Source organism: Struthio camelus, chromosome 14 (assembly GCF_040807025.1).
Source record: "Struthio camelus isolate bStrCam1 chromosome 14, bStrCam1.hap1, whole genome shotgun sequence".
NCBI lineage: Eukaryota > Metazoa > Chordata > Aves > Struthioniformes > Struthionidae > Struthio > Struthio camelus.
The window spans coordinates 14,944,225-14,971,689 of NC_090955.1; the positions used below are offsets into that span (position 1 = coordinate 14,944,225).

A 27,465-nucleotide genomic window follows, 5' to 3' on the forward strand; every position below is an offset into this window, starting at 1 on the left:
TTCTTCATGCCAGCCAGTTTGACACTTGTTACTGCAGCTGAAATAAACACCAGCCTTGAAACAAGAAATACCAAACATGTCACTCACCAGGCTTACACAGGAGGCTGGCAGCGAGTGAGCTCTGGTGAAGGGACATAGGAAAGTTAAAGCAGGTTTCCATGCTTGGGATCTTCTTCAAGACTATGTTTTCAGTCTTGAAAACAAGTCTTGACAAGTCTTCAGAAGAAAAGTACTAGGGCCCTTTAGCAGCAGCCCAGCAGAGCTGCAGACTGCCCATAAGCTGTGGCGGCTGGTGTCTGCACTGCTTGGTATCGCCGCGTGCAACCTCAGCCTGCTGCGCGTAGGGGCTGAGCAAGCGGGAAGGGGAGCGCTTGGACCCCAGCGCTCATTGCAGCTGTTTGAACATTAAACCTCCTTCATCTTCGCTTGCTTTGCCCCCCTCCCTGCATCAGAGCAACCATTTATCCAGCCAAGGAGCGGCTGGATCTCATCACCGATGCACCTTAATTGGCCTTAGGGGGCTGCAGAGCAGCAGAAGGCAACCCCTCCCCGCCAGGGCCAAAAGTGCCTGCCTCCTTAGCACTGCCATGCAGTTTTCTGATAGCATGCTATGTATTATTTATGTCCTGATTAATTGCTAAACCAAATGTGAATTAACAGCAACTGCAGACTCTGAAAAAACTCCAAACACGGCAGGGAATGAGAAGCTCTCTCTGAAACACTTTGGAAAAAGGAAAGCTTCAGAAAAAGAAAAATTTAGAAGATTGCTTTTGTTGGTTTGTTTGCTTTCCCAAGAAAAGAGATAAGGAAGAAAACAACCGGGAGGACTTTTAAAAATAAAAACAGGTATGTTAAAATAAATCTATCAAATTCAATTAACTGCCAGATCAAGGACCTAAGCAATACTCAGCACACAGCGTGGGGAGAAAGCCTCCAACAGCCTCATCCCAGGAGGAATTTTGCCACCTATAACTAAAGGTCTAATTAAGAAAAGCAAGCAGAGCTCGCTTGAATACATTTAAAGGAGCGTTGGAAGGAAACGCAAGATATTTCAGAGAATGCATTTCTTCTTCCGAGACGATAAGAGAAAATTAAGGCAAGCTGCACATTTCCTCTGGGAAAGGGGAACAGCAAGTGCAACGGTGCAGAAACCTCCCAACAGCTCCCTCCTCAAGGGAGCTCCCAGGCTGTTTCGCGCGCTGGAGTCCGCTGCCCTCCGCCCAGCCCTCACTGCCACCCCACGCTGCTCCCACGTAAGCTCCCACCCAAAAATTCAACACAGCTCCTGCTGCAGCCTCCAGACACCCGCTAGCCTGGCGCCTCCAGCCCAAGGGATTTGGGGACATCCACCCGAGCGTGCCGCCACAGCTCCATTCGGTCGGTTGCCACGAGCCGACGGCAAGCGCGCTCTCAGCCCCCTCGCCTGACGTACGCTGCCTCACACCGCCCTCCTGACGGGTTAAGGGAACGCTTTATTTCACACCCTTCACTGACCACCTGCACAGGATCAGCCGAGGCAGCGACTTGCGTAACCGCACTAACACAATCGCTGCGGTTCTGCGAACGCGTCTTCCCTCCACAGCCACCACTGCCCCCACCAAAAATATCCCTTTGCACCAGATGCACCCCTCTAGGCTGCTTTCTCTCACCCTCCCCAATCTGCAAGGCTTTTACCCACATGGTTTGCAACCTTTTTCACTCTGATCTTCCCAGAGAAGATCACAGTACAGAGCACCAGGCAGCTTTGCTTTCCTGCCCTCTTCCACAGTCCCTCACAGTTGTCCCCAACGTACCAGAAAGCCACACGCTGAAGCTGCTCTTCACTTTGCGTGATGCTATTTGGGAGAGAGACAGTGCTTCTTACCTGGTAAAATACACCATTTTTACACTGACGTTAACAGCCCTGTGACAACCGGCTTTTTGCTGCTGTGCTGCTCCTTCGTTTTTTCTATCCAATCCTGTATTATTAACATGGCCTTGTCAAAAGGACTTGAACAGAAAAAGCAGCATTAAGCTAAAGCATTAACTTGCCACTTGCGCTTTATGACGTCGTTCGCGCTACTCATGTATCGTATCCTTCTCCCTTGCTCGTCTGATCTGTTCAGCTGGCAGGATCTCCAGCACAGGGGGCCACCTTGTATTCAGGGTTTGTAGGACACACAGCCTTGGGGCTCCCTTGCACTACATAAATAAACATAGCGAATGAGAACTGATATCCTGAATAAATCATTTGACTAGACAGGAACGAGTCAGCCACACATTCCTTGACGTTAATCAAAAAGGCACTGGCAAGGCTCGCTTTGTGAGAAGGGAACGGACAAAAACCACAGCCCCACGTTGCAGTTAAAGGAACATGGACTCACGAGGGTGAAAGTCAGGTCAGCCAATGGCTCATCTACAGTTTTTTTTTTCCCTAGGATCCAAGGGATGACCAACTCGCAGGTATTCAGAGAAGTGCACAGGCCTAAAGATCCAATCTGCTTCTGTTATCTCACTGTTTCTTCCGCAGTTTCGGAAGAGCCGCTACCTCGCACTCAGCAGCTCGGGCAGAGGCTTGCCTGCCGGCATCCAGCACCCGCTCCCAAGGATGCTCTCGGCTCGGACGCACCAAGGCAGAGGCCCCGAGCCGCGAGGCCAGGCGCGCACACCCACACTCTCACGTATGCCGTGCTCAATGCTGGCAGCGCCTGGCTCCATTGTCCCCCACTGCCTACAAAACAGAGAGGTCACAGACCGGCACCAAGGTAACCGAGCAGAGCCTTTGAGCTCCTGCAGAAGAGATTCATGCTCAGATGTTGCCCCCTCAGGGTCCTTTGCTGCAGACTCGCTCCCTGCCTCCTCCCACGCTTGAGGATATACAAAGATGAAACCCAGCTCATCACAGACTAAGCTAAGGTTGAAATACAAACAGGGGAGCACATAAAAAGGGTATCCCTGGGTGGAAAGCTGTCAGAGGAGAAGCATGAAGAAAAGCCCAGGAATTGAGCTGGATTTATTGCAGCTATACTGGTAACTGCATGGGTGGGGGCTGGCAGAGCCCTGAGCAGCCACTGCACCCCGAATACACCAGCTATTAACTACATGGTTTGCCAAAGTTACTGCATGTAGCACAGCAACGCCAGTGTCTGCTAAAAAGAAGGCAGCTGAACGGTAGTAGAGATACTGCAATGAAGCCACCAACCTCACACACCCATATGAGACGAACGCAGGCGCCAGGATGCAGAGGGCAAAGCAGAGCCCCAGTTAACGCTGCTCTGCAAAGCTCCTCGTAGGAGTCAGCGTCTGCATGGCAGGGGTCTTCTCTGTGTACGGTAGCACAACTATTAGGCTGTGAGCCAAGAGAAATCAATAGGGCATGCTCTGCTCAACACAAGTGGAAATGGAGGGATATTTTGGTGATGTATTGATCCACCAGAAGAGGCACTTATACGGCAACGCATTCCAAAAAAGAGTGGCCATTACTCCCTTCATGATATATTTCCAATCTAATCAAATAAAATGCTGCAGCAGAGAAATCCTGTCCTCTATAAACAGTCTGTTAAGACCAGTCAGGACACCATGAGACAAGAGCACAGCTGTAAACCTTGATAACCACTGGCTAGACTGGCTAACGGGACGTGTTGCACATGCCCCAAGCTGTATTAGAGAGAAGGGGCATCTTCTGCACCCAAAGACTATTTTCTGCAGGTGAGTTTCACTTCAGGAGCAGGTTACATCTCAATTAGACCTCTGAATATTAGAGAGAAAACTGAATTTCCTCCTTTATAGCCCAGTGGAGGAGAATTACAGAAGCATCAATAAATCATTATTTCCTCTCTCCTTGCTAATAACATGAGCAAACAAAGGTTTTCCCCAGAGCCACCTGCCAATTTCCTCCTGCCCCCCTCTGCAGAAGGGGACTTCCCACGTGACCAGGGGTAGAGACCGATCTCAGCTCTGCATGTCTCGCCTCTCCTGAGGCCGAGCGGGGAGCATGCCTTTCCCAACACCAAAGACAAGCTTTCCAAAGCGTTCTTCTAGGCCGTCTCGCAGGTACTTGAGCATGGCCAACCCAAGGTACAACCAGGCTGAGGGTGCAGGCACGCACGCACAGACGAGGGTGCGTTTACCCCTGCAATTCCCGTGGCTCTTGTCTCACCAGGTTGGAGGACGCTGCCCTAGGAGATGTCTGTCCAAAGAGAGCACACGCACTGAGTGCACTGCACATCTCCACCTTCCCCACTAGAGAGGGATGAGCTGAGAAGAGAACTGAGCTTTTTTTTTTTTTTTTAAAAAACCTAAGACTGCCAGTCTCCTGACTATACTGCTAGCACAATCTTCTCTCCTGCTTTCCCAGAGCTACCTTAAATATCATCCCCCTCTCTCTTCGTTTTGCGTTCTTCCACACATATCACCCTACTTGGCACCCTACTCGGTGCCTGCGTTGCTTAAATGCAGTCACACAGAAGAACTTGCTCAACAGTCTAGAATAATCATACCTTTTAGAAAAGCATTTTCTAGACAAACAGGTTGACAGCTGCACCAGCACAGCAAAGACAGGCTGGACCACCCCATGTGTGCGAGACTCCTACCTTTACGGAAGTAGGCCCATTAACATACGGCAGGCCTTTCTTTGCCTCTGCAGGGGGCTGATCCAAGAAAACATGCCGTTTCTTCCTCATCTCCCCAGTTTTTAGTGATCAAAGGCACTTGCTCTTCTGCACGTGCAGGAATCACCGCCCTCATTTCAGCAGCTGCTTTTGCAGTAACAGTAGTGCAGAAGTAGGGCTGTTGATTTTCACTGTCATGTCATTGCTCAGGCTCTCACAACATGACAACAAAAGACAGACAAAGTTTTGTCTCCACTGACAGTTCAGTATTCATGCAGCTGTGCCGACATGGACCACTGCTGAAATCAGGGTATTTATCCTGCCGGCGTACACAGGCACAAACTGGTTCTTTGTTACTCAGCTCAGAGATGAGCACCACCTCTTAGGTCACATGCAGCGTGTCCCCAGTCATGGCCAGATTGTGAGGGCACTGCGTTCCTTCCAGATTTACACGATTGCTGCAACAATCTACAAAAACCAGCCAGCCTTGGTTCTGCCAGGGCCCTGCCACTGTGGGCCAACAGAGCCAGCTCCCCTTCCTGAACCACAGAGCGCAAACAAACAAGCTGGGTTCTATTTTTTCTGTTTTGCTTTTGGAAATGCAGTTCCTCTCTCTTGCCCTTTTGGCAGTCCCAATCAGGGATTTTTAGCCTCCTCGCTGTTGGTTAAGAGATGCACGTTAATGTATCCTTGCCAATATGAAGATACTGTGCCCTGCAGCACTTAAAAATCCAGGACAAAAATACTACTAAACAACACGTGCTTACTGAGCAGATGCTCCAGACAAACCTGCAGCACCTCTTACTAGCTAGCCAGCAAACAAAGACATGGCTGAGCTCTTCTGACAAAGAGGTAGCCCAGAAACAGATCTTGAATTCCTGCTGATACGCTATAGCGAGTTTCTAACAGATCAGTGTTTTCCTCCTGTATGCTGACATACCCACTCAAGCATACAGTGGCCATGAATGAAAAATGAAGAGAAAGAATAGTCGGAGAAAAAGGCTTAAATTGTACAAATCATGCTAAAGCAAAAGCCAGAGTATCCGGTCAGGGACAGTACAGGCAAGAGTGGCATTTGGACTAGACAATATCCTAAAGGCAGCAGAGGGATGCACAGCAATCAAACTTCAGCTAGTCAGTCTGCAGTCAGAGGCTGACTTCTCGCTCGGGAGCAAAGAGAAGGTGGCAGAGAGCGACCAAGAGACATCGAAATGCATGCAACCCACCACTGTATGCTTCTACCTCCAAAGGCAGAAACGCTTCATCCAGAGTCTCTCCAATCATGCTCAGACCCTGTTTACCGGCCATGATGATCCACTGCAGCTGATCAAAATCAGCCACTGATTTCTTCACTGTGCAGTTCTGTGCCCTCCAGTAACCAGAACACGGCTCTTAGGGCAAAATGTGCTGAGAGAATAAAAGCATAGGGACAAACAAAGGTTTTTGAAATAAAACAGTCAACATATACTTACATATCTTGCCATTCCCTGACTCCTTAATTTTTACTGTTCTCAATGCTCCAGGAAACTTCTCCCTGCATCAATTTGTCCCAGGTGAATAACTGCCAGACAACAGAGCTCTCCCTATCTTTAGGGTTTGCCTGCTTAACCTCCGTTTGGCACACAATTGTCAAGACAAGTCAATATGAGACATGATTAAGGAACAACCACTGCATCTGTGCAAAGGGAACATATGTTTCTACTTAAATATATAAATAAACAAATTCTATATATACATATGTCTTAGAGCTACTGTCTACACTGAAAAAGAAAACTAAAGATAGTCTCTACACTGATGAAGGCTCAGGATTATGAACCAGGATATATAAAGGAGGAAAGAAAGAGGCTGGAGTCTAGTTATTTTAGAACTTTTGACCTATTAGCATTAACAATTAAAAAAAAAAAAAAGAAAGAAACAGCTTTGCAAGTCTTTGCATAGCCATTCCTAGTCTTCCTCCCTTCTGAGCAAGATTTAGTACAGCTCCTAAAACTACTCATATTGTTCTCAAAAGTGTATTTAAAAAGTGTACATTAAGGATGATCAAAAGTGTAACTAATTTCTAATTGCCCAGAGCACTGGAAACTCTCTGGGCAGATTATAAAATGATAGTCTCAGGCCATTTTGGTTTCAATTGAATCTGCAAATTTATGGATGTGGACTGAAAACTCAACTGCAGAAACAGACTCTGCGCAGTCAATGTTGTTTGCTAAGTATTGGGAACACAAGGATCAAAGACGGAGCCCAAAAGAAGAAATAAGCCTGTGAGACCATGCAAGTTCTTGCCTTCTCTTTTAGCATTCAAGGAAGGTTTAGTTTTCTCCCCTAATCTATTTGTATAGAAGAGACTGCAGCAAAATGCTGGAAAGGTGACAGTAATATGAGAGGCAGGGCTGAGAAATTCAAAATTCTGCAATCTTCAAGAGAACTGCTCTCCCCACCTGTACACCTGAGCACATTAAGTGCATTTTAGCACATTAGAATTGAGTTAGTAAAGTCTTCAGAGGGAAAGAGCAAGTAAAATTGCAAATAAACTGGCAATCTATTGATACGTAAAGACAGATTCGAGAAGAGTACGTATGTGTTAACTGAAAGGGACTTTCCTACTGCACACTACAGATTAACACGGATTTAACAACAGTCAGCTCTGCATTTGAGAAAGATGTAATAACTTGTGATTCATCTTGCAAGGTCATGTGTGATTTATCAGTTTCTTTTTCAAAATCCTCCCTCTCCCACAGCCTACCTCTCAGCATGGGACAGAGGGGGAAGGCAAACTGCAGCGATGATGCTCTTTGGGCACAATTAGTGCACTGCCAAAACCTGAAGATACGGACAAAATCTAAAGCTTCTCTTACTGACTTAACAGGAAGGAGAAGACCGAAAAAGAAAGCCAAATTGCTGTCTCAGCCCCAAGTCACCGTCAGCTCAACAGTGAGCATCAGAAAGACGACCTGGAAGGCAGGCACAGGCTTACAAGACAGCTACTGCCAGCAGTGCTGGCCATTCGTGGAAGAAAATGAAAAAAAAAGGAGGTAGACAGCTCAGGATGTGAGAGAACGTGGCATCTATGGAGTTAGGCACGAACAATTTAAGTCTGTCACACAGAAAACAGCTCTCAGGTATCCGCAGCAGAAACAGCCATACGTACTTTACTAAAGCCACTAATGAGGGAAAAGAACTTCCACGCTCATGGCACAAACACAGGAATGCCAGCAGCTAATTTTATTCCTGGCCAGATATAAATTGCACAAAACTGTAAACCAGACACAGATCCCCAGGACCTTTTCGGCAGCAACCGGAACAGCACTCCAGGGCCTGACAGCAGCCCGAGCTTTGCAGGAGATCCTTCCTGCAAAGCTGTCAGCGCAGAGAGGAAACCTGCCTTGCATTAGCATGAGCAAACTTTAGGGACGACTTTCCGAGGCCTCTCTAAACAAAGACTATTCCAGTCGGAAGGATCAAAGACAGCTTGCTTGCCGCAAGATCAGTTAACAGTCAGGCTAGAAAACAATTTTCCAGTGTCCTAGACTCCGCAGGCAGAGTAAAAGCCATCTCTCCTGCCCTAAAGTGATGCAGTTCTCCCCCTCAGCTCCCCAAATCAAAAGAAAGCTAGTCGGGTGGAATCCGACATCACATCAACTCATACAGAAAACCTAGTACTTCCCTCTGTAATGAGATTTCTCTTCTCCAGGTTACTTGGGACATCCTATCGGAAGCACCGTTTATCACGGTAACGTGTTGAAATCATGCCTGTCACTTACTCCAGAATGAAACAAATCCATAACCAACATATGGGGGAGGGGGAAGCAATTGTTATGAGGAGTGGAAGTGCTCCAAGCAACTGCTGAGCAACAGCAAGCAAAGGGACGTTGTCCTCACGCTTGAAGAGAATGGCTCCACCTTTCCAAAGAGTAAAACCTCATTGCAGGTTGGGGTTTATTACTTAAGAGTATTTATATCCTTTACCATCTTCCCTTTCAAACAGCTCCTGAGCACCACAGGTGGACTGAGATCCTTGAGGATTTCTCCCACTGATATTTCACACCAAAGACCCAAGAGAGCAAGCACACTTACAAAGCTTTTCCAAAGCAGGTGCCCCAAACCCCCTCCCCTTTATACATAATGCTCCCACATAACAAATCTCACCAGCAATTTCTTTTCTCTCCACAGCCTCCCCAAGTCACAGGCATACCTATTTGAAATTTCAGTACTAGGAAACCAAGAAACCCTAGCATATCCAGCGCCGTTCCCACCCCAAACACCGTTCAGGCTGCACGAAGCAGCCCACCACCGCTACGGAAATGTCATTTCCGAAGGTTCACAAATACCTCCTAAAACAGGAAAGTCTTTCATCCAAGTAAAACTGCAGTTAAAACCATATACAGCCCCAGTACCTTCCCTCCCGCTTCCTGACGCAACCTTCATGCTTGTTAGGGTACAAAATACTCCCCGAGGGACTTAAACAAGAGCCACCAGTCTCGTAGGAGGCACACCCTACTCCACAACCTTGCAAACAAATAACACTTTACTCTAGGCAATCCTAGTGGCAAAAGCAAACCATAAAGCCTCTGCAGACAGCGAGCAGACTGAGAACCTTCTAGCACGGCCTACCACACTATGACAACCTGGCTCCTAGTACAAGAGACTATTCAAAAGCTCGTTTGCTTTCAGGTGGGCCATGGGAAAAGTAACACAAGAAAGAACAACTCATTCTGGAAGAAAACAAGCATCTCCCTTGCTCCTTTACCACAGATTTCATCAACCGTATGTTTTGACATGCGCAACCAAACAGGGGAGGCTGTTCACACTGCTGGCTTATTAGTGCCATACAGAAAAACTACATGAAGTTAGACGTGCTAGGTAATTATAGCAACACCATTTAAAGACCGTTGAGGATGCAGGTGCAGGGCAGCAAGGGAGAAGGCATCAGAGGGGCTGAAATATCCCACATGGGCAGCACTGTCAAGAGGTGGGTCACACTAATTGGCCATAGACTAAACACCCACCATGCTTATTACCTAAGAGCTGCTGCTGCAAGCACATTTATTCCTGGTAAAATGGATGCTTCTGCTGAAGCAATCTGCTCCGAGACACCAACCAAATTTCAGGGAGCCAACACCATTGAGCTGTCATGGGGAAACAGTAACCCCAATGCTTACTCTTCCCCCAAAGAAATGAAGATACCACTGAGATCTGTAGCAGCTTCTTATGATCAGAAGAGAACTGCTACACGCATGGTCATGAAGACAGCGCATAAGCCAAAAAAGACCAGGACATTGCGAACTAAAGACCCTGCAGCCTCGTGAGCTGGTTTTTGATCAGCAGATGGTGGGAGCAAACAATGCACGAGTCTTCTGTGCTGCAAAATATGGTCACAGTTTCCATTGACCTATTAAAGTCTCTTGAGTATTGCAAGTTCAGCTATGTTTATCAGCGGAAGGAGGCTAACCTGCTGCTGTCTCCAAATTCAGTTCGAGAACAAATCCAGGTGTTTGCTTAGTGTTTTTTTTTCCTTAAGCAAGATTAGAGGTTTCAACTGGATTTGCTGACATTCCACCTGTAGGGAAGCGTGGGGGGGGGCCGTAGAAGAAAAGCAATTCGTTAGTGTCCTACACTATCTGCGGGAAAGAAAATAGCCTACTCTAGCTGCAAGTTATAATCCCATCTCCTTCTGCAGCCTAGGATGACATGGGTGGACTCTCCAGCGAACATTAAATTGGAACAGGAAAGCAATGTCCTCTTAAGACAGTGTGCTAAAGGCAGCAGATGATCCATAATCCTGTTTTCCTCGCTTCCCAAGGTATGAACAAAAACTGCATTTGCTGGACTCTTCACCTCTCACGTGCAAGACCTTCAACCCCAGCTCATTTGCCTTACTACAGCATTGATTTCTCATATCCATTTTTTCATGTGCCACATTCCCTTGTCAGCATTCACTTCACTTGACGGCTTAAGTACGAGCAAATTAACATGTTTCAGGAAACCTTTTCAGCCCCTCCTCAGTGGGACCAAATCCTGCAGGACAGCAGGGGCCAGGACCAAACTCACCTCCACCTGGACCTCGCTGGTGGCCTCTCTGTGGGGAGACCAGAGGAGCAGGGGCCACGGGGCATCAAGGCAGAGAAGTGGGGGGGGGGTGAAGTTGCCTGATGGCAAGCAAGAAGCTATCATAACCAGCATGTTGGGTGGTTTGGAGAACCCACATGCTTGCTGTCGGTCTCTCCTTTTTTTTTTTTTTTTTAAATACCAATTTTTTTTTCCTCCTCCCCCGTCTCCGTAAACCCCTCCAGGCACAGGCAGGCTGCTCTCCACCCTTATTAGCTCCCCACAGCCGGGCTGTCAGAGCTTTGGGCATTACTCCACATCTGAAGAGCCACACGAGACCAAACACTGTCAACAGTGGTTTGTTGGGAGAATTTTCTGCTCAGCCATTAATACTATATTATTAGTGTTTAAAAGCTATTAAAAGTGACCAGTGCTCAATGTCTTCTGGAGATGTTAGACTTCTAAACGAGAGCTTCAAAAATGCAGCCAGTTCAAATGTGGTTCATGCATTTAACAGTCTCAAATACCAGCCCAGATCACTAGGGGAATGCTTCTAAGAAAGCCTTAGGAGATTATGCTTCCTAAAATTGGATGCTGGAGGGACTTCTTTCCATCCCTAATGTAAAAAAGTGTACAGTACAGGCCTTTTGATAATAACTGCACAATGATTTCAATGCTGCTGCTATCTCACGTCATCAAGCTAATGGAAGACATATGCCTGAAATCAATCCAAAAACAAATTAAAAGGCATGCATTTTTCATTTTAAGTGAATAAAGATGATTCTGGGGCAGGCAAAAACTTCATTACTTAGAACTCAGAGCTTCAAGGAACTCCGTTTTCTTAATGTCAAACGGAAAAAGAGCCTTCAGCTACAAACATTTAATTCAGCAAAGCTCAGGGAAATCCCTAAGCTTATGCATTAAGCAGTTAAAGAACCTTTATGCTCATCATTCTTATTTAGGGTAAAGGGTTTTAATACAATTTCTCTTTTAATATGCTGGAAAACATGGGTTTCTCTGATAATTGAGCACTCATCGCATATTGCCAGTCAGCACTTAATACAGAGACACCTGGCAACCCCAACCACTGCTAACTTCTTCCCACATATTCTTCAGGGACAGGAAAGCTGAAGCACTGAAAAAAGTGGACTGCAGGCTCTCATTCTGGCATGTTCCTCAGCTGTGATTTATGAACTGGGCATAGCACACTTGATCTCAGATGTTCAAACCACATTACTCTCCACCCCCTCCACCACCCCCCCCAAAAACACATATTCTTTCCTCAGGAAAGGAAGAAAAAAAAAAATATCTTCAAGCAGGCTAGAAAAGCACAAAATTCGTCAAGTTTACTCAAAATAGATTTTGCACTGTATCAGAATGAGAGGCCACGGAGGTTTGCATTTGTCTGCTTGGTGGGAAGCTTCAATTTGATCTCTTTAGGCAGCCATCTGGTTTTTAAGGGAGCTGCCGTGATTCTTGGTACAACCGTCAGAGCGTACGGGCATTGCACTGAACTGTACTGATAGAGAGCCCCCGACCTCGGCAATCTGCCTGCAACAATTTCCTTCCAATTCCTTCCTGCAACCTTCCATTTGTGAGCACATGAAAATTGCCTGCTCGGTGCGCCCAGGCGTCCCTCCTACCTCCAGGGAAAGATGATGCAATTCATTGGCGCGGCTCAGCCTCCACGTTGTCTCTGGTGGGACAGGCAAAGACCTTCCTCACACTAAAACATTGCAGAGCTCACCATGACCCCTGCAGAAAGGGACAGACTGAGCCAAGTGACTCCAATGCTGGGGCTCAAAGCAGCTTCAGAGAGAGGTCGAACAACAAAAAATTAGGCAGGGACAGGCCTCTCTGCATTTTAGAGCTCTAGGGGTGATTTGAAAATCCATCCATTACTGGGTAGGGAAATCTCCACCTGAAGAGCAGTAAAGGTTGCCTTTACAGCACTGCTTCCTTGGAGGATAAGTAACAGGTAAAGTCCTGGGGAAGAGGGGAGAGGAGCCGGCAGCATCCAGGAACTGCAACCTCGGGGCAGGCACAGGGTTTGCGCACGCAGAGCCTGCTGCACCGTGGTGTTGTACAAAACTGCCGTGCCCACATACCCCACGGGCAAGCAGAGGAGGCCTTGCACGTCCCACCAGCACCCAAGCAGAGCCCCTCCTTCTTGTAGCCACCCATCCTGTTTTTGCAGGTCCTGACGCATCTTCTCCCGCATCCCTTTTGCTTTTAAGGGATATAACTGAAGGTTTGGAGCTGGGGCCTGCCCTCAGGTTTCTGCAATACAATACACTACTCCTACTAGTACTAGAAAAACAAAAATAATTAATAGCTATTATTTAGAAGAGATCTAATCTGAGCCTGGAACCAGTGATTTAGCAAGAAGCAACCCACAGCCTGGAATTATCTAGTGTACTTAGGCCGACAACTTAATTTTTTTGTTTTTTAATTAAACCATTGAAGAAGCTGGATAAACCAAATACCACTCTATGCTAGCATTTCCAGGTTGTAAGCAGACCAAAAAATATATATATATATTTAAAAATATACTATATATATATGGATATATATATATAAAAAATATGTATATCTCAGTGTCTTGCATAGTGCTTTCACACACACAACCTCACCCTCAGCAGCATGAGCAGGAAATGTTGATGGAGCACTGTAAATGGGACCCCAGGATTATGACAGCACAGATCACGTATATTCAAAACCACGCTGTGCTGGAACAAAAGGCAACGCGGGAGCAAGGACCAAAGGACCAGCCCGATAGCTGCAGCTGCACAGCAAAGCCTCCGGAGCAGCACCAGACCGCAGCAGCAAGGACACAGCCTCAGCAGCTCCCTAACCAAGCACTAAGCGACCTCCAAAGGGAAGGGATGGGCAGCTCTGTATTTATAGAGAACTGACACAGGCAAACAAATAACCAGGAAAAACAAATCCATGAACTTTCCATCTCATTCCGAAAAGCCTACGCCACCAAAAGTTTACTTCCCCTTCCTGTTTAAGCCTTCCTCCACGAGAGGATACGTATTAGCAAGCAAAGCAAACAACCCCAACAGGGTAACTGCATGGTAGGGCATGAACACAGGCAAGTTAAAACGAAGCTAACTCTCCTCTCTTGCTGCAACTAGGAAGTCCGAGTTTGGGACAACCGTTATTTCCCTGGCAGCGTTGAGGGAGCTGCGCTCAGCACAGCGCTCGACATCCTCACAGCAAGAAAGCGATGGGGGAGGCAGGGGAGCCCAGAGAAGCAGATGCGGTGGCTGATGAATCACGTCCTCAGTTCCACTTCCCCTACAAGAAGCCTCAAAATACTTTATTCTTTTAAATCAAAGGTTTTGTCATGTGGAAGGGGAAAAAAAAAATCAAGACAACTTTCGCCTGACAAGCCCCTCCCATAAAGGTCAAAACTTAGTTATTCACAAGCCATGCAGGCGCGGAAAGGATGTAACGCTCCTGCCAAGCGGGACAGGACTGCTCCCAGTCACTACAGTTCCCACCACAGCCCCGCAACCAGAGGAAACGATGGCCATCGTGGAGCTCAGCGGACCATTGTTGCTCTAAATGATGATTTTTCTTCTAAATACACCAAGTATTTTACAGCTCAAAACTCAAATTTGTCAAGAAAGCAAGATTTGAGCTCTTCTCGGCAGACCAGCTTCTTGAAACTGTTTCAAGCAGGGAAAGTCAGAACTAGACAGACCTGCTCTCCAGGAGGGAGAGGGACAGCTAAGCTCCCCAGCCTCGCTTCCAGGAAAGGCAACCCAGGCCAGTGCTCAGCCATCCTTCCTGCTGGGAAGGTCCGAGTAATTCACAGCTCTTAACTGCAATTTCAGCTTATTGCTTCTTGACCTTCCGCGATGAATACAGAGAGGGCTTGTTCCCTTCTTTCCTGAAGCTTTTCATACAGCCTGAAGGCTTGTCTTCCCACAGTCCTCCTTCCTTATGAAGCCACGTACCCCAGATCCTTCAGCCCTTCCTTGACTGGAGGGTCTAGGAAACAATCAGATACTCACGGTCTCCCCAGGCTCTTTCAGCTGGTCTCAGTACCCAAAAGCAAACACCCTAAGCACATTACCATTGCTGAGCAGAGCAGAGCCACGGTGTCACACCCCCCCCCACAGCGCATATTCCTGCTTTTAGGGTCCAGTCTAATGACTGTCTTCCCTGCAGCGCTGCATGATGCCATTGACTCATTTTGGCACCAGATCCGCTCCAGCCTCCAGAGCCTCCCTCAGAGGGCAGCCCTTGCACCGCCAGTCGCCAGAGCAGCTCTGCACCTGGTTATTCCCACCCGAGCCCAGAGCTGGTCCTGCCTGAATGGTTTCCCTCCTTTCCAGACTATTTTTTTTTTTGCACTTCAAAGCCATTTTAAGAGTACAGAACTAGACTTCAGTGTGCTTACAGTCCCTATAAGTAGCATCTGAAAAGTTAGTAATTATCATCTTATCACCCCAGTTTTTTAATTAATCAGAAAAGATGTTCACAAAATCCCGCTTGGTACCAGTCACTGGCACCTCTCCCCAGTACAATCTTCCAACAACTTCTGTATCCGCCCCAGAGCGATTTCATCTAAGTGTTTGGAGTAGGGGAAACAAGTCAGGAGCTGTCTAAACCTCAGCACAACCTTCAGTCTCAGCCTGCTTCATCAGAGGCCCTGAAGGGCAGTTGCCCCCGTTTGCTAAAAACGGTGCGAGAGAGGAATTAGCCAAATATGACATGATTCCCCACTCACGGGTTGACAAGGCTTCCTGTTCAGGAAGGGAGCAGCGGAGGCTGTTTCCCCAGTGGGGACTGAATGGCTTTTTTACTTCATTTGAAGAAGGGAAGACGTTTTCTTGATGTTAATGTTAACTGAGTGTTCGTCACAATTGTTTTGAATGGAAAAATAAGAGATGTGAATGCGGAAACGTGCCTGCTGCTGCGGTACTCAGCGAGGAGAGCCAGTCTAGGGGAAGAGAAACACCCAGCCTGGAAACCAGAGAGCCTGCAGTCCTCCCTCCTGCTCAGCCACCAACCTGCAGCATGGCTGTGGCCTCTCCTCCCTGCCCTTCACTCGCACGGCTTTCCTCAGCCCAGGGCAGCTGCCCTCAGGTACAAAGGTCTAGTGAAGGGGTGAATACAGCACCAGTGACTAACCCAAGCAAACGCAACAGCGCCGCTCCATGAGGGTCTACATCAGCAGGATGCGAGTGGCCAGGCTGGTCGGAGGGTATGGGTACATCCTGGCTCCGTTGCTCTCTGCTGCAGCATGGAGACCAGACTGCTTCTCCCACCCTATTAATAAGAGCACGCAGGAGTGGCTCCAGCATTTAACTTAAGTAATTCTACTAAGTCTTGTGACATAGCTCTGTAATCTCCACTCAGGAGGCCAGACTTGAAAATGGCTACGCCTTCACCTCCAGAAGTTAGTTCCCATTAACCGCGAAGGGGGATGACAAAACAATCTGTGCACACAGGCTCAGCAAAGGATGCAACAGCGAGTGTGAATTACAGGGTATCAGCTCAGCCAGCTGGATCTGTTTCTTTCCCCAAGTGCACTGCAGCAGCCTCCACCACGTTTATTTGTTGCTGAGCACTGTTCAGAGCATGCAGCAGACCGCACAGTGGGACACTTCACAGGCAGCCCTGCTCCATCCTCCTCGGCACGGCACCAGACTGCTAGAAAGAGACAGACATGAAAAACTCCACTGATCTGAGACAGATCTGTTAGAGCCTCTGAACCAGGGCTGACCTCCCAGCCCAACTGTAAACGCTTCCAGTCCTCCCAGCTCTTGCAAGGCTGCATACAAATGCACCTCTTTAGCGAAATAAATTGAACAAACTGTTACTGCGAAAATGAGAAAAAAGCTTCTTCACTGTGAGGGTGACAGAGCATTGGAACAGGTTGCCCAGAGAGGTGGTGGAGTCTCCTTCGCTGGAGATATTCAAAACCCGTCTGGATGTGATCCTGGGCAATATGCTCTAGGGGACCCTGCTTGAGCAGGGAGGTTGGACTAGATGATCTCCAGAGGTCCCTTCCAACCTAAACCATTCTGTGATTCTGCTACGGCCAAGAAGAAAGCTTCAATTTAAGCTTTTCTCTCCGGAACAAGCGCAACACACATACATTTAATTTAAAATCTTTGCACACAGAGCTCTATTAGAGCCTGCAGCTTGTAAATTTTGGGTTATGGCATTGACCACATAGGACGTCAGCATTTCCAAAGTCTAGTTTTCTTGCAGACTATCTAATGTTATAGCTGTGTGTTAACGCTACTTGTACTTCTCTCCTTATAATTCCCCTTTATGAATTTATCTTTTTACCAGTACCCAGACTGACAGCTTCTATGCTAAATACAAAATCTTGGCTGGGAATGACAAAGTTTAAATCTTTCATCAGGGAGTGAAGCTGAGATTGTATTAAAAATTCTGGTTTTTTATGCACATACGAGTTATACAAGCAAGGGAAGAGAAAGAAGAGGCTGTTTCTGGAACAGAAACAGAGCTCTGATAACAATGACCTTAACAGACAGATTCAGCCATTTTCCATGTTTCAGTCACTGACAGATGTAAGCACCCATTTTAAACGGTGCGATTTGACTTTCCCCATGGGCATAAATATGCCCCAGACCTTGCAAAGAATGTACTTGGGTCAGCCCGAGACCATGATATAGTGTGTTTTTGTCAAAGCCTTTCTTAGGGTTCATCTCACATGGAGACCACAGCGCACTTTTCCAGCAAGGAGAGTGCTTCACACTTCTCTGTTAAGAGCTTTTCTCACCATCACTAACGTTAACTAGCACATTTTTCTCCAGGGAGAAGCAACACAAATTCCTTCTCCTTGTTCTCCACTCTTCTTTCTTTCCCCCTGTACTTCACACAGGGCAACAATCCCAAAACTTTCGATTTCCATTGTTTTCAATACAGAATCTGTCCTCTTTTGCTTTTTGTCTACCAGGAGTTCACCTGATGGGATGCTGGCAATCCTGGAAGCCAAGGCAAGAGCAGGATCATTCGAAAAGCTGCACAATTACAGGCGGAGAACAGGTGTGGTTCAGCAAGCCCAGAGACGTTCATACTTCACATTCAAAGACACCTGCTAGTCCCCTTAGGCTCAAAAGGAATAGCCAAGGCTGAGCTGTTGGTGCCCTCCTCCAGGTAAGGACAGCATAAGAAATGTCAGAAGATGGCAATGGCTGAAGGCAGGAAACTGTATTTGACAGACCTCTTGTGCAGCACATCCACTGACTGGACTTGGTGTTAGCACTGTTATTTTAGAGAGAAGTACCTATGCTGCCGCACATTCACCAGCAGCTTACTTTCACACAGGCTGATAGCAGTGTTGATCAGCTTAAATTTGCACCAACCAAGCTTCTGGGCTTAAGAGAAGTTCAGCTGAGTGACAACCTTCCTGTGGGGCCTGCTGCCTTCATCCTCACTGACAGGCAGGGTAGCAAGATCTGGCAGAGACAGCCACTTGCATGGAGTCCTATAGTGAGTCGGTGGCTAATACAAACAAAATCCAGAAATCTTGATTCTGGGTCCCACATGTTAATCACAGAAGCACCTTGCTCAATAAATGTACACAATTCAGTCATTGCTAAAGACCTTTTCCTGCAAGCAGGGCGAGAGTAAGGGTTTCCACATTTGCCATCCAGCAGGGACAGCACCTTGCTAGACATTTTGAACACACGCTCCTGGACCAAAAATGGCAATCACTCCCTTTGTAATGACAGTCAATCATCTTCCAGATGTAAACAAGGGAAGAAAGTTGAAACGACCTTCTCCTGATGCAAAACATTCCAAAAAAAAAAAAAAAGTCACACAGCAAGCAGCCCAAGCAAGTAAAATTGCAGACCAGCAGCCTGTGATCTTGTGCAACAAAGCGAGCGGCTCAAGGCAGACCAGCAGCAGAAAGCAGTGTGCAAAATGCCCACGAATGCTAAGATGCTGCAATCCAGCAGGGAGGCTGGGAGCCAGACTGCGTCCGCATGCTCCGGGCACCTCCAAAAGCCTGGAAGAAAGCGGCACCATGTTTCTTCCTTCCAGCCTGCACCTTCAATACACCTTGCCCTTCCTCCAGACTTAACAGAGCCACAGCCACATTATTTAAGAGCAGACATGGACTCTGAGACACTTCCTTACCGCTTGCTGACTTCTGAGCAGCATAACCTTCACGTTATGTGACCCCAAAACAGGCTTAAACGTAACGTTTTGACCCTAAAACTAACCCACTGGGACCATCCACGAGTCCATCACCTCGCCACCTCCGCATCACCCATGCACAGCCATTAAGCAACTGCAGGAATAATAAGCCCAGCCCTCCAGCGTAGCTCACACATGACAGTCCAAGTCACAAAGGCAAATTTTATCCGATACCAAAAATCTTAATTATTTTTAATCAAAGTACCCAAAGTGAGAAGAACACACTTTCATAGCCAAATGAAAAAAGAGGCTAAAGATGATTTGCGTTTTTCTACTTTAATCATTCTGAACTGCGAAACGTTGTAGAACTTCTAGCTTAAATTTGAAGTCTTTAGCTACAGTAACTAGAAATGGTTATAATTCTCCTGACTGCATAATCTAGTTTCAAGAACAAAACTTCATCTCAAAGCATTAGCAGTTCTGGTATGATAGCATCTCTGCTATTGTGACAGCCTGAAGAAAAATGCTTCATTCTTTCAGCTTCTTACACGTGTCAAGAAACGCAGCCTCAGCTGCAAAGCACTACCAGCTGCTTATTCTCCAAAATAAAACTTTATTTTTAGCCTAAGTGCTTATTCAGGATCTGTGCGAGTACTCTGATTAAGCTTTCATGCCCATTAAAAGCTCTGTCAAATCTGAAACAGATGACAGCAATGATTCAAGCTCCACACCAGTGCAGGAGATGGGCTGTACAACAGACTGCGCTTACGTCTTCTTCTATTCAGGGGCAGCGGGACTGCGAGAGAAAGTCTGCCCATGTCAGGAACACTCTGCTCACGAGCAGATTTCATGCAGATCAAGGGGAAAAGGCTCCCCCATATAGTTTTTACAGTAAAACACAGTGGCTGAAGCTCACTCTCCAGCAGCCAGGGATTTGCTTCCTAAGGAATATTAAAAATGCTGTCAGAACTTCTGATCGCTTGACATTGGATAACCAACTCTGCTCCACAACCACCACCATCTCCACCTTAGTAGGAGAGATTTGACAACACACCGGAGCTAAGCACAGCTCACGCCTCCAGATGCGGCTGCCCTGTGGAGCGCGCCCTGCCTCCCGGGGGCCCTGTGCTCCTGCCGCTCGACTGGCACCAGCATCAGTGCTTGCTGGGTCCTCACTAAATCACGGTGTTTGCTATCCTGGCAAAAAACAAAACAAAACAAAACAAACCCCACAGAGAAGAAGTGATGAGTTTTCCGGCAAGTCAGCAAACTGAATTAATTCAGAGATGGGCTGACAAACAGCAGAGGCAGCACAGAGGGGAGCGCTGGGCTGCGCGCCTGGGAAGAGGAGTGGGATCTCATGCTCCAGGAGTGGCTCCGAGCTCTTAGACCACCTCAGCCAGACTGTCAACCAGCACTCCAGGCTTTCTTCTCCTTCACAAATCCCTCCTCTCTCTGCATCTTGGGAAGTGAAACACCTGGAGAGGTGGGCGGAGAGGAACCTCATGAAGTTCAACAAAGGCAAGTGCAAGGTCCTGCACCTAGGCAGGAATAATCCCATGCACCAGTACAGGCTGGGGACTGACCTGTTGGAAAGTAGCTCTGCCGAGAAGGACCTGGGAGTGCTGGTGGACAACAAGTTAAACATGAGCCAGCAGTGTGCCCTTGTGGCCAAGAAGGCCAATGGGATCCTAGGGTGCATTAGGCAGAGTGTTGCCAGCAGGTCGAGGGAGGTGATCCTGCCCCTCTATTCAGCCCTGGTGAGGCCTCACCTGGAGTACTGTGTCCAGTTCTGGGCTCCCCAGTACAAGAGAGACATGGCACTCCTGGAGAGAGTCCAGCGGAGGGCTACCAAGATGATTAGAGGGCTGGAGCATCTCTCCTATGAAGAAAGACTGCAAGAGCTGGGCCTGTTCAGCCTGGAGAAGAGAAGATTGAGAGGGGATCTCATCAACGTGTACAAGTATCTGAAGGGGGAGTGTCAAGAGGATGAGGACAGCCTCTTCTCCGTGGTGCCCAGCAACAGGACAAGAGGCAATGGGCAGAAACTGAACCACAGGAAGTTCCATCTGAACCTGAGAAAAAACTTCTTCACTGTGAGGGTGACAGAGCACTGGAACAGGTTGCCCAGAGAGGTGGTGGAGTCTCCTTCGCTGGAGATATTCAAAACCCGTCTGGATGTGATCCTGGGCAATATGCTCTAGGGGACCCTGCTTGAGCAGGGAGGTTGGACTAGATGATCTCCAGAGGTCCCTTCCAACCTAAACCATTCTGTGATTCTGTGATTCTGTAATTTCTGTGCCTCCTAGACCTGAATTACCTGTATCATCCCTCTGTACATTTGCTTATGCTGCAAGGGAATTTTAAGAAATTGTTGCTAGGCTGCATGAAGCAGTCTCTTATTTTTATCGCATGCCTGTTTATTCTTGCAGAAAAAGATACGATAAATAGCAGTCCCAGGCATTATGAAAATGTTCTCGTTACACTCTCAGCTGTATCCACTTTCCAACCAGATGGTCCACAATGTCTCGGCCATCAGCAGAAACACCTTCCTACTTCGATAACTCCCTTCTTACCCTTCCAGAGGTATCATGTGAAAGCGTAAAAGATCAGAGAAGATCCCACCTGAACAAAGAATCTAGATCAACATTTCAAACAAATTTTCAGTTTCAGATAAATTTCAAGATTTCAAGTAATTTTGAAAATCCTATCTGCTTAATACAGCTAAGCAGCTGATTTGCCATATAAAGGTCAACATGTTAAATAACCCCCATTTTACCAAGAAACATCCCTCTTTGATTTACTTATTTTTGTACTACTGGCATTTATCAACAGAGCTCAGTATTTATGAAGGCCATTCTCTCCTCAATGCCTAATATTGGTATTTTATCGACGCCCAGAATACAGCCTGGTCAGTGCACCCAAGAGGCAAGGCAAAACAACTTGCGATCTCTGGTAAGGATGACAGCTAAGATGACTGCTGCTCCCACACATGGGTCCCGCAGCCAGGAGCAAACCACTACCACCAGAACAATCCAGCTGGCCCCTACCCGGCGGCAAGGGTCTGCCAGGAGCAGAGCAAATAGGCAACGCATGGCCTGCCAGGAAAACCCATCGGGTCTGACATCTCCAAGAGCTCTCAACAGCTAGCTTTGAACTCCACAGAGGAGCGCAACAGACATACCCATCTCTTCTGGCCCTGCTGCTCACCATATCACCAGCCTCCACTCCTCTCTCTGCTGGTAGGCAGGCAACGTTCCTCACGCTGCTGCACTATAGCCCAAAATCTTCACAGGTCCAAAGCTGGAATAACAGGATTCCCCTTAAAAAAGTACACGTCCCACCATAACAGTGGTAACATATGGGCTACTTAACCCAGTGAAAGGAGCCTTGTTATTTGCTAGACTCAGTATGCACCCCTTCTTGGCAACGAGGAAGCCTCCTCCTCCTCAAGAAGCTCTCTAAACTGAACTTCTTACTGTTTCCCATAAAACTCTGAAAGCCCTATCTTCTGCAATAAGTGACTTTCTGACTCCAAAGGAAAGCCTAACCTCCAATTTAACCTCCCTGTTTTTCTGCTGTTCATAAATCACTTAAGCCTCACCCACACAGTTGGAGACAAGAGATCGACCTCAGGCAGATGGGCACCTTTCCATTCAATCAGAAGCCACGGTGCTTGCGTTGATAGTTTCAGTACAGCAGTATTTGCCTGGCATTACCTATTAGCGTTTGCCTCTACTCTGTCAATAGCTTGAGGCAATCATCATATGTGCTGTTACTGGCCAACTCGGTGCTGGGTGCACATCTTCACTTGCCTCCGCAGAGGCACCTGTCAGCCTCAGGGCCTGTTAGAGCTTTGCTCAGTGACGCTGCTCCCATTGGCGTGTGCCAGCGTCACCGCTCCCCTCTGCCACTGTGAGCGTGCAGAGCTGGCCTCTGCCTCGCGCAGTGAGCAACACTCTTCCCTTCCAAGCCATGAGCTGCCCTGGGCAGAAGCAGGGGGTGCAAGTGGCCTGATCCTTCTCTCTTATCACTCAACAGCTTCCATTCTTATCCCCAAAGCAGCACTTGGCTTGAAAGGACTTTTAATAACCCAGACGGGAGCCAAAGGCGAACCACAGAAGACTAAAATCAGCAGGAATATCCAATGAAGTTGGGCGTTTCTAATTGACCTGAATTAACTTCAAACCATCTTCATCTCCTGATGCCCTAGCATGGCCCTAATTTGTTTCTTAGGGGCATTAGACGTTCCTAAGAAGAGTCTGCTTTTCTTCCTACAACTAACCTTCTTTTAATGGTAACACTGTGAGTCACAAGGATTTCAGTACAAAATTCTGCCACATTTGTGATGAGAAGACATCAGCCAAAAAATAAGCTTACAATAATAAGTGGGAACTACGTTTTTCACTAGAGAAGCCAGGGCATGAGTTTTCCACATCTATGAAAGCTGAGCAAAAAAACTGAAACATGAGAGGAGCTCTGAAGAAAGCTAATGCTCCCAATAGTGGAAGGCACCAGCAAAAAGTAGCCCAATAAGTCTCCCTCGAGCATTGTCTTAGTGGCCTGCTGTGATGAGCTTTCAAACTGCACCAGGATGCACTGTGGGCAGAAGAGATTTGCTGTGACTGTTGTGCGACCTACAGCCTTATCCTTTACCTGAAACCTGACTACACTACTAAGGAATCTAAAGGCTTACTTTTACAATGGTGACTCCTGTTGGCCACTCTCTCTCTCCCTGCTAAGCACACTAACACTAATCATTAGCTATGTTATTCTTGTTCTGATTGGGGCAACATTAATTGCTTCCCAAACCACTGTCAGTAATTAGTATCAGCACCCTTATTAAACTGAGACAGGGTGGCAAATTGTTTGCGCTCTCATCCTGAACGCTCGGTAAGCAGTTGCAAGTGAGCATTCAGCCAGAAGATGCTTTCTCCCAAGCCAGGCCTGCTTTCCATGGATGACAACAAATTCTGACTTCAGATCAGCTCTTCAGAGCCAGCAGGATGCAACAGTGGGAAGAAAGTCACATACACTGAGCATTATTATAACTGCAGAGCAGCAAATTAGATCCTGCTGTCTCATGCCTCATCAGGCAAGTTCTAGCTCCAAAAACTTTTCCATTTAAAAAAAAAAAGACGACAGGAGACAAGACAGACTGTTATTTCCTGGTACCAGGTTTAAGAGCATTTGAGAAAGTCACATCTGAACTAGAGGAGAACATACACAAAGTCACCAGTAACACTATTAGTGAATTACTAATGCACTGCCAGTAGTCACTGTGAAGGTATATAGGAGACTGCAAGCTACCTCTGAGTGCTTTACAGCTACAGCAAAACATAACATCAGAAAAGAATGCAAAATCAGCAGGAAAATGCCTTTCTGTCAGATTTTGAAACTATTATAAATGAGGTAGAGAGATACTGGCAGACTGCACCAGGAGGCAGCTGCTGCAACGGAGAAGACTCCAGCACCCAGAGCAGCGAGAGGAGGCGTCAGGGCACACAGGCCAATGAAGCAAGGGACTGCAGAGAGGAAACTCTTGAGCAGCAGCCTGGAGCGATGCCACCACAGGGTTTTAAAATCTAGTGTTTTAAAGAGGCCTTTGCTCTGTACTTAAATAGCCCTGTAAATAGCTTAAGGGCTTATTTATTCACAAGATGTCCCCCTCCTGTCAGCCCATTCTGCCAAGCTGCAGGAGAGGTCCTAGTCCAGCAGAAAGGCCCAGCTTCCAAAACAGGCAGCCAGCAGAGAGACAGTCTGCTACCCGGCGAGGGCACGTGTGTGTTAGGGGTAACGCTTGTCTCACAAGGCACTGACGTGTTCTGCAAAGAACACACCTACAGTCATTTACAAACTGCATTACTGCCTGATCAGAAGTTCAGCGGCACCTGAAGGAGGATCATCAGTTCACTGAAAGGAAGGGGTTTGTTGCCGCTTTCAACCAGACTCAACACATTCATAACGTTCCTGTGCATTCGTGTGCAGTTACTCGTTCACTGATACAAGGAGCAGTCTGCATGCAGTTACCACATCCATCCCCTGAGGGCCTGAAGTATTAAAAAAGCATGAACTACCTTATATCAAAAGTAGGTTTTAATTCCAGAAGCCGTGATTTCCCTCGGAAGCCTCCATTAGACGAAAGCCTGCACTGCACGAGCTAACTAGCTTCACCTTCTCCAACACCAGCGCGAGGCTCGCACACACAGCTCTGACCACCGAACCTGCCCTCCTTGCTCCGACTCCTGCGAGGATGCTGGAGCCGCCTCTGACTCTCTGTAGTTACCAGTATCACTGACTTGGCTGTAATTACTGTCACCGCAGTCACAGGCGTTTGCTGTGGCTTCTCCCAGTCCCCAGGACAGATTCGTCTGCTATCAGTGTCACGGCCTGTTGGTGGAAGGAGCGCAATGAACACCTCCCTCGGTGCTCTCATGCCAGCTGTGGTACTGCACGATTAGAAAGCTACCTATGACCAAGCAAACTAGCATGGAGCTGCCTACACAGCTGTAAATAAAGCCCATACTTGATCAACTTGGGCTGCTAATTGCCAGATTTTAGGCCTGTCTAGTCACTTACGCGTATCCTCTGGAGGGGGATCACCCTTACCGTCTCCCTAGAGAATGACCTATAAACGTTTTCTGTCTTCTCCTCACATTTCTGCAAGAGTGAAGTCAATCCTCTAATCCCTTGGCTCCTGACCTATAAGTCAAGACCCAAGTGACGCTTACCTAGCCCATCTCCTCAGGTCGAAGCTGCTGAACTTTCTGTTTTGCCCCTGACCTGCACTTAGTGCTCCCTGGACCTTGATCTCTAAACATCATGTCAACAACAGGAAGACTGTTTCTCCAGGGTACCAGCCCTTCAGACTTCCTTGAAACTCCCGATTCTCACCCCTGCAGGGGCATGATGTCCCAGAAGTTCTTCCAGGCTGAAGTCCCGTCAGTATGGAGAATTACATCTGCTTTTTGTAGCTAACATCAGCGACCCCCAACCCTCATGACAACGGGACCGCTGAACAGACATGAACAGTTCATGCATCGGGCTACCCCAAGCTGCTGCCCTCCAATAGCCACCCTTGCACATACATAAACTCAGCTTACAGGTGGTCTTTGATGGGAACGTCCCGCTCTCTGCATCAGACAGGCCATTCCCTTTTGCGTTAAGCGACAGAAGTACCAAAGGGGTCCAGAGCCAGGATCCCAAATCCACATGCCATACATGTGACAGACAGCAGAGCTGCTTCCCTAGTTAGGGGGCAACCCCTCTGTGAGCCCAGCCCCAACCAGCCCACCCTCCCCACCACCTGCACCATAACCTGCAGCCCCCCAAGTGCCTGCCCGGCTCAACTTGCCCGGACAGCCACGTCTCAGGACTCATCATCCTCCCCTTTCTCCCCCAACATTTCACACTCTCAGCACATACCCAGCTTGCGCCCGGTCTCAGCCCAGCCGGCACCTCTCCACTGAGTGCAGTCGCCCCTCGGTCCCCACCTCGCCGTACCCTCCCGCGCTCCCCTGTGCCCAGCGCCTGCTCTCCCGCTCCCCAGCCCACACCTCTGGCACCCGGCACCCCACCGTGGCATCAGAGCCACCCCACATCCCGCCCCAGACTGCGGCGAGCACACTGGCACCCTGGCCACGCTGTGCCCCCCCACCCACACCCAAGCACTTCCTCCCCAGCACCCCCTGCCTCCAGCACCCCTGTCTGCCCCACACCCCCTCAACACCCCCCGTCTGCCCCACGTCCCCCGCTGGACGCCCACCACCCCCACGTCTGCCCCGTGTCCCCTGCCCCGACGCCCACCACCCCCACGTCTGCCCCGCGTCCCCCCACCTCGACACCCACCACCCCCACGTCTGCCCCGCGTCCCCCGCCCCGACACCCACCGCCCCCACGTCTGCCCCACACTCCTCACCCCCCCGCCCCCCACCCCCCTGCCCCACAACCCCTTACCCCCCCGCCCCGACACCCCACACCCCCCGCCTCCCTGCTCCCCGCCCCACACCCCGCTCACCCCCCCCGCGCACCTGCAGGCGCTGCAGGTAGGAGGCCGGCGCGTAGCCGGTCTCGCCGGAGCCGGCGCGGGTGACGAGCCACCAGTGCTGGTTGCTGCGCTCCAGCAGCAGGAAGGTCTCGCCGGCGGCGAAGGGCAGCGAGTTGGGCTCGGCCGAGCGGAAGCTGTACAGGGCCCGGTACATGGCGGCGGCACCAGCACCGGCACCAGCACCGCCGGCACCGGCTCCCCGCGGCCCTTCCGGCCCCGCCGCCACGGCCCGGCCCGGCCCGGCCCCGCCCCCGCCGCCACAGCGCCCCCTGCCGGCGCGGCGGCGGCGCCCTCCCGCCCCGCCCCGCCCCGCGGGGACGCACGCTGCCTACGCACGCTGCGCCCACGGCGCACACGCACTGCGCACGCCGCCTGAGCGCGCGCCCCGCCCACAGCGCGCACACCGCGCACGCGCTGCCTGCGGGCCGCGCCGCAGGGGCAGACGCCGCGCACGTGACACCGCCCCCGCAGACCCCCCCCGCACACCACACCGTCACACCCGCACCCCGGCCCACGCCCACGCCCCTGCTCAGCAGGGCCCGTGTCGCCCGCGGGCCCGCGCTCCGTCCTGCCGCCGCGACGGGCCCCGCCGTCCCCTCGCAGCCGGGGGGCCGCGGGGGCGCAGGCCCCCTGGCAGCAGGGAGCGCA

The 27,465-nt window shown here is 49.0% G+C and overlaps 1 protein-coding gene across 3 annotated transcripts in view; it reads right to left on the bottom strand.

The window, feature by feature from the left end:
• Positions 1-27,058, bottom strand: part of NCKIPSD (NCK interacting protein with SH3 domain) — a 61,375-nt gene extending 34,317 nt beyond the window's left edge. Inside the window, exons 1-2 of one of the 3 annotated variants that reach the window (XM_068960325.1) lie at positions 26,801-27,053; positions 5,832-5,996 (exon numbers count right to left, since the gene is read on the bottom strand). In XM_068960325.1, coding sequence (XP_068816426.1) covers positions 5,832-5,897 — 66 coding nt within the window. In that variant the 5' untranslated portion in view covers positions 5,898-5,996; positions 26,801-27,053. Of the gene's footprint in view, positions 1-4,571; positions 4,878-5,831; positions 5,997-26,800 lie in introns of those variants that run through there. The other 2 variants (XM_068960324.1, XM_009688253.2) reach the window with 2 other exon arrangements.
• Between the last annotated feature and the right edge of the window lie 407 nt (positions 27,059-27,465).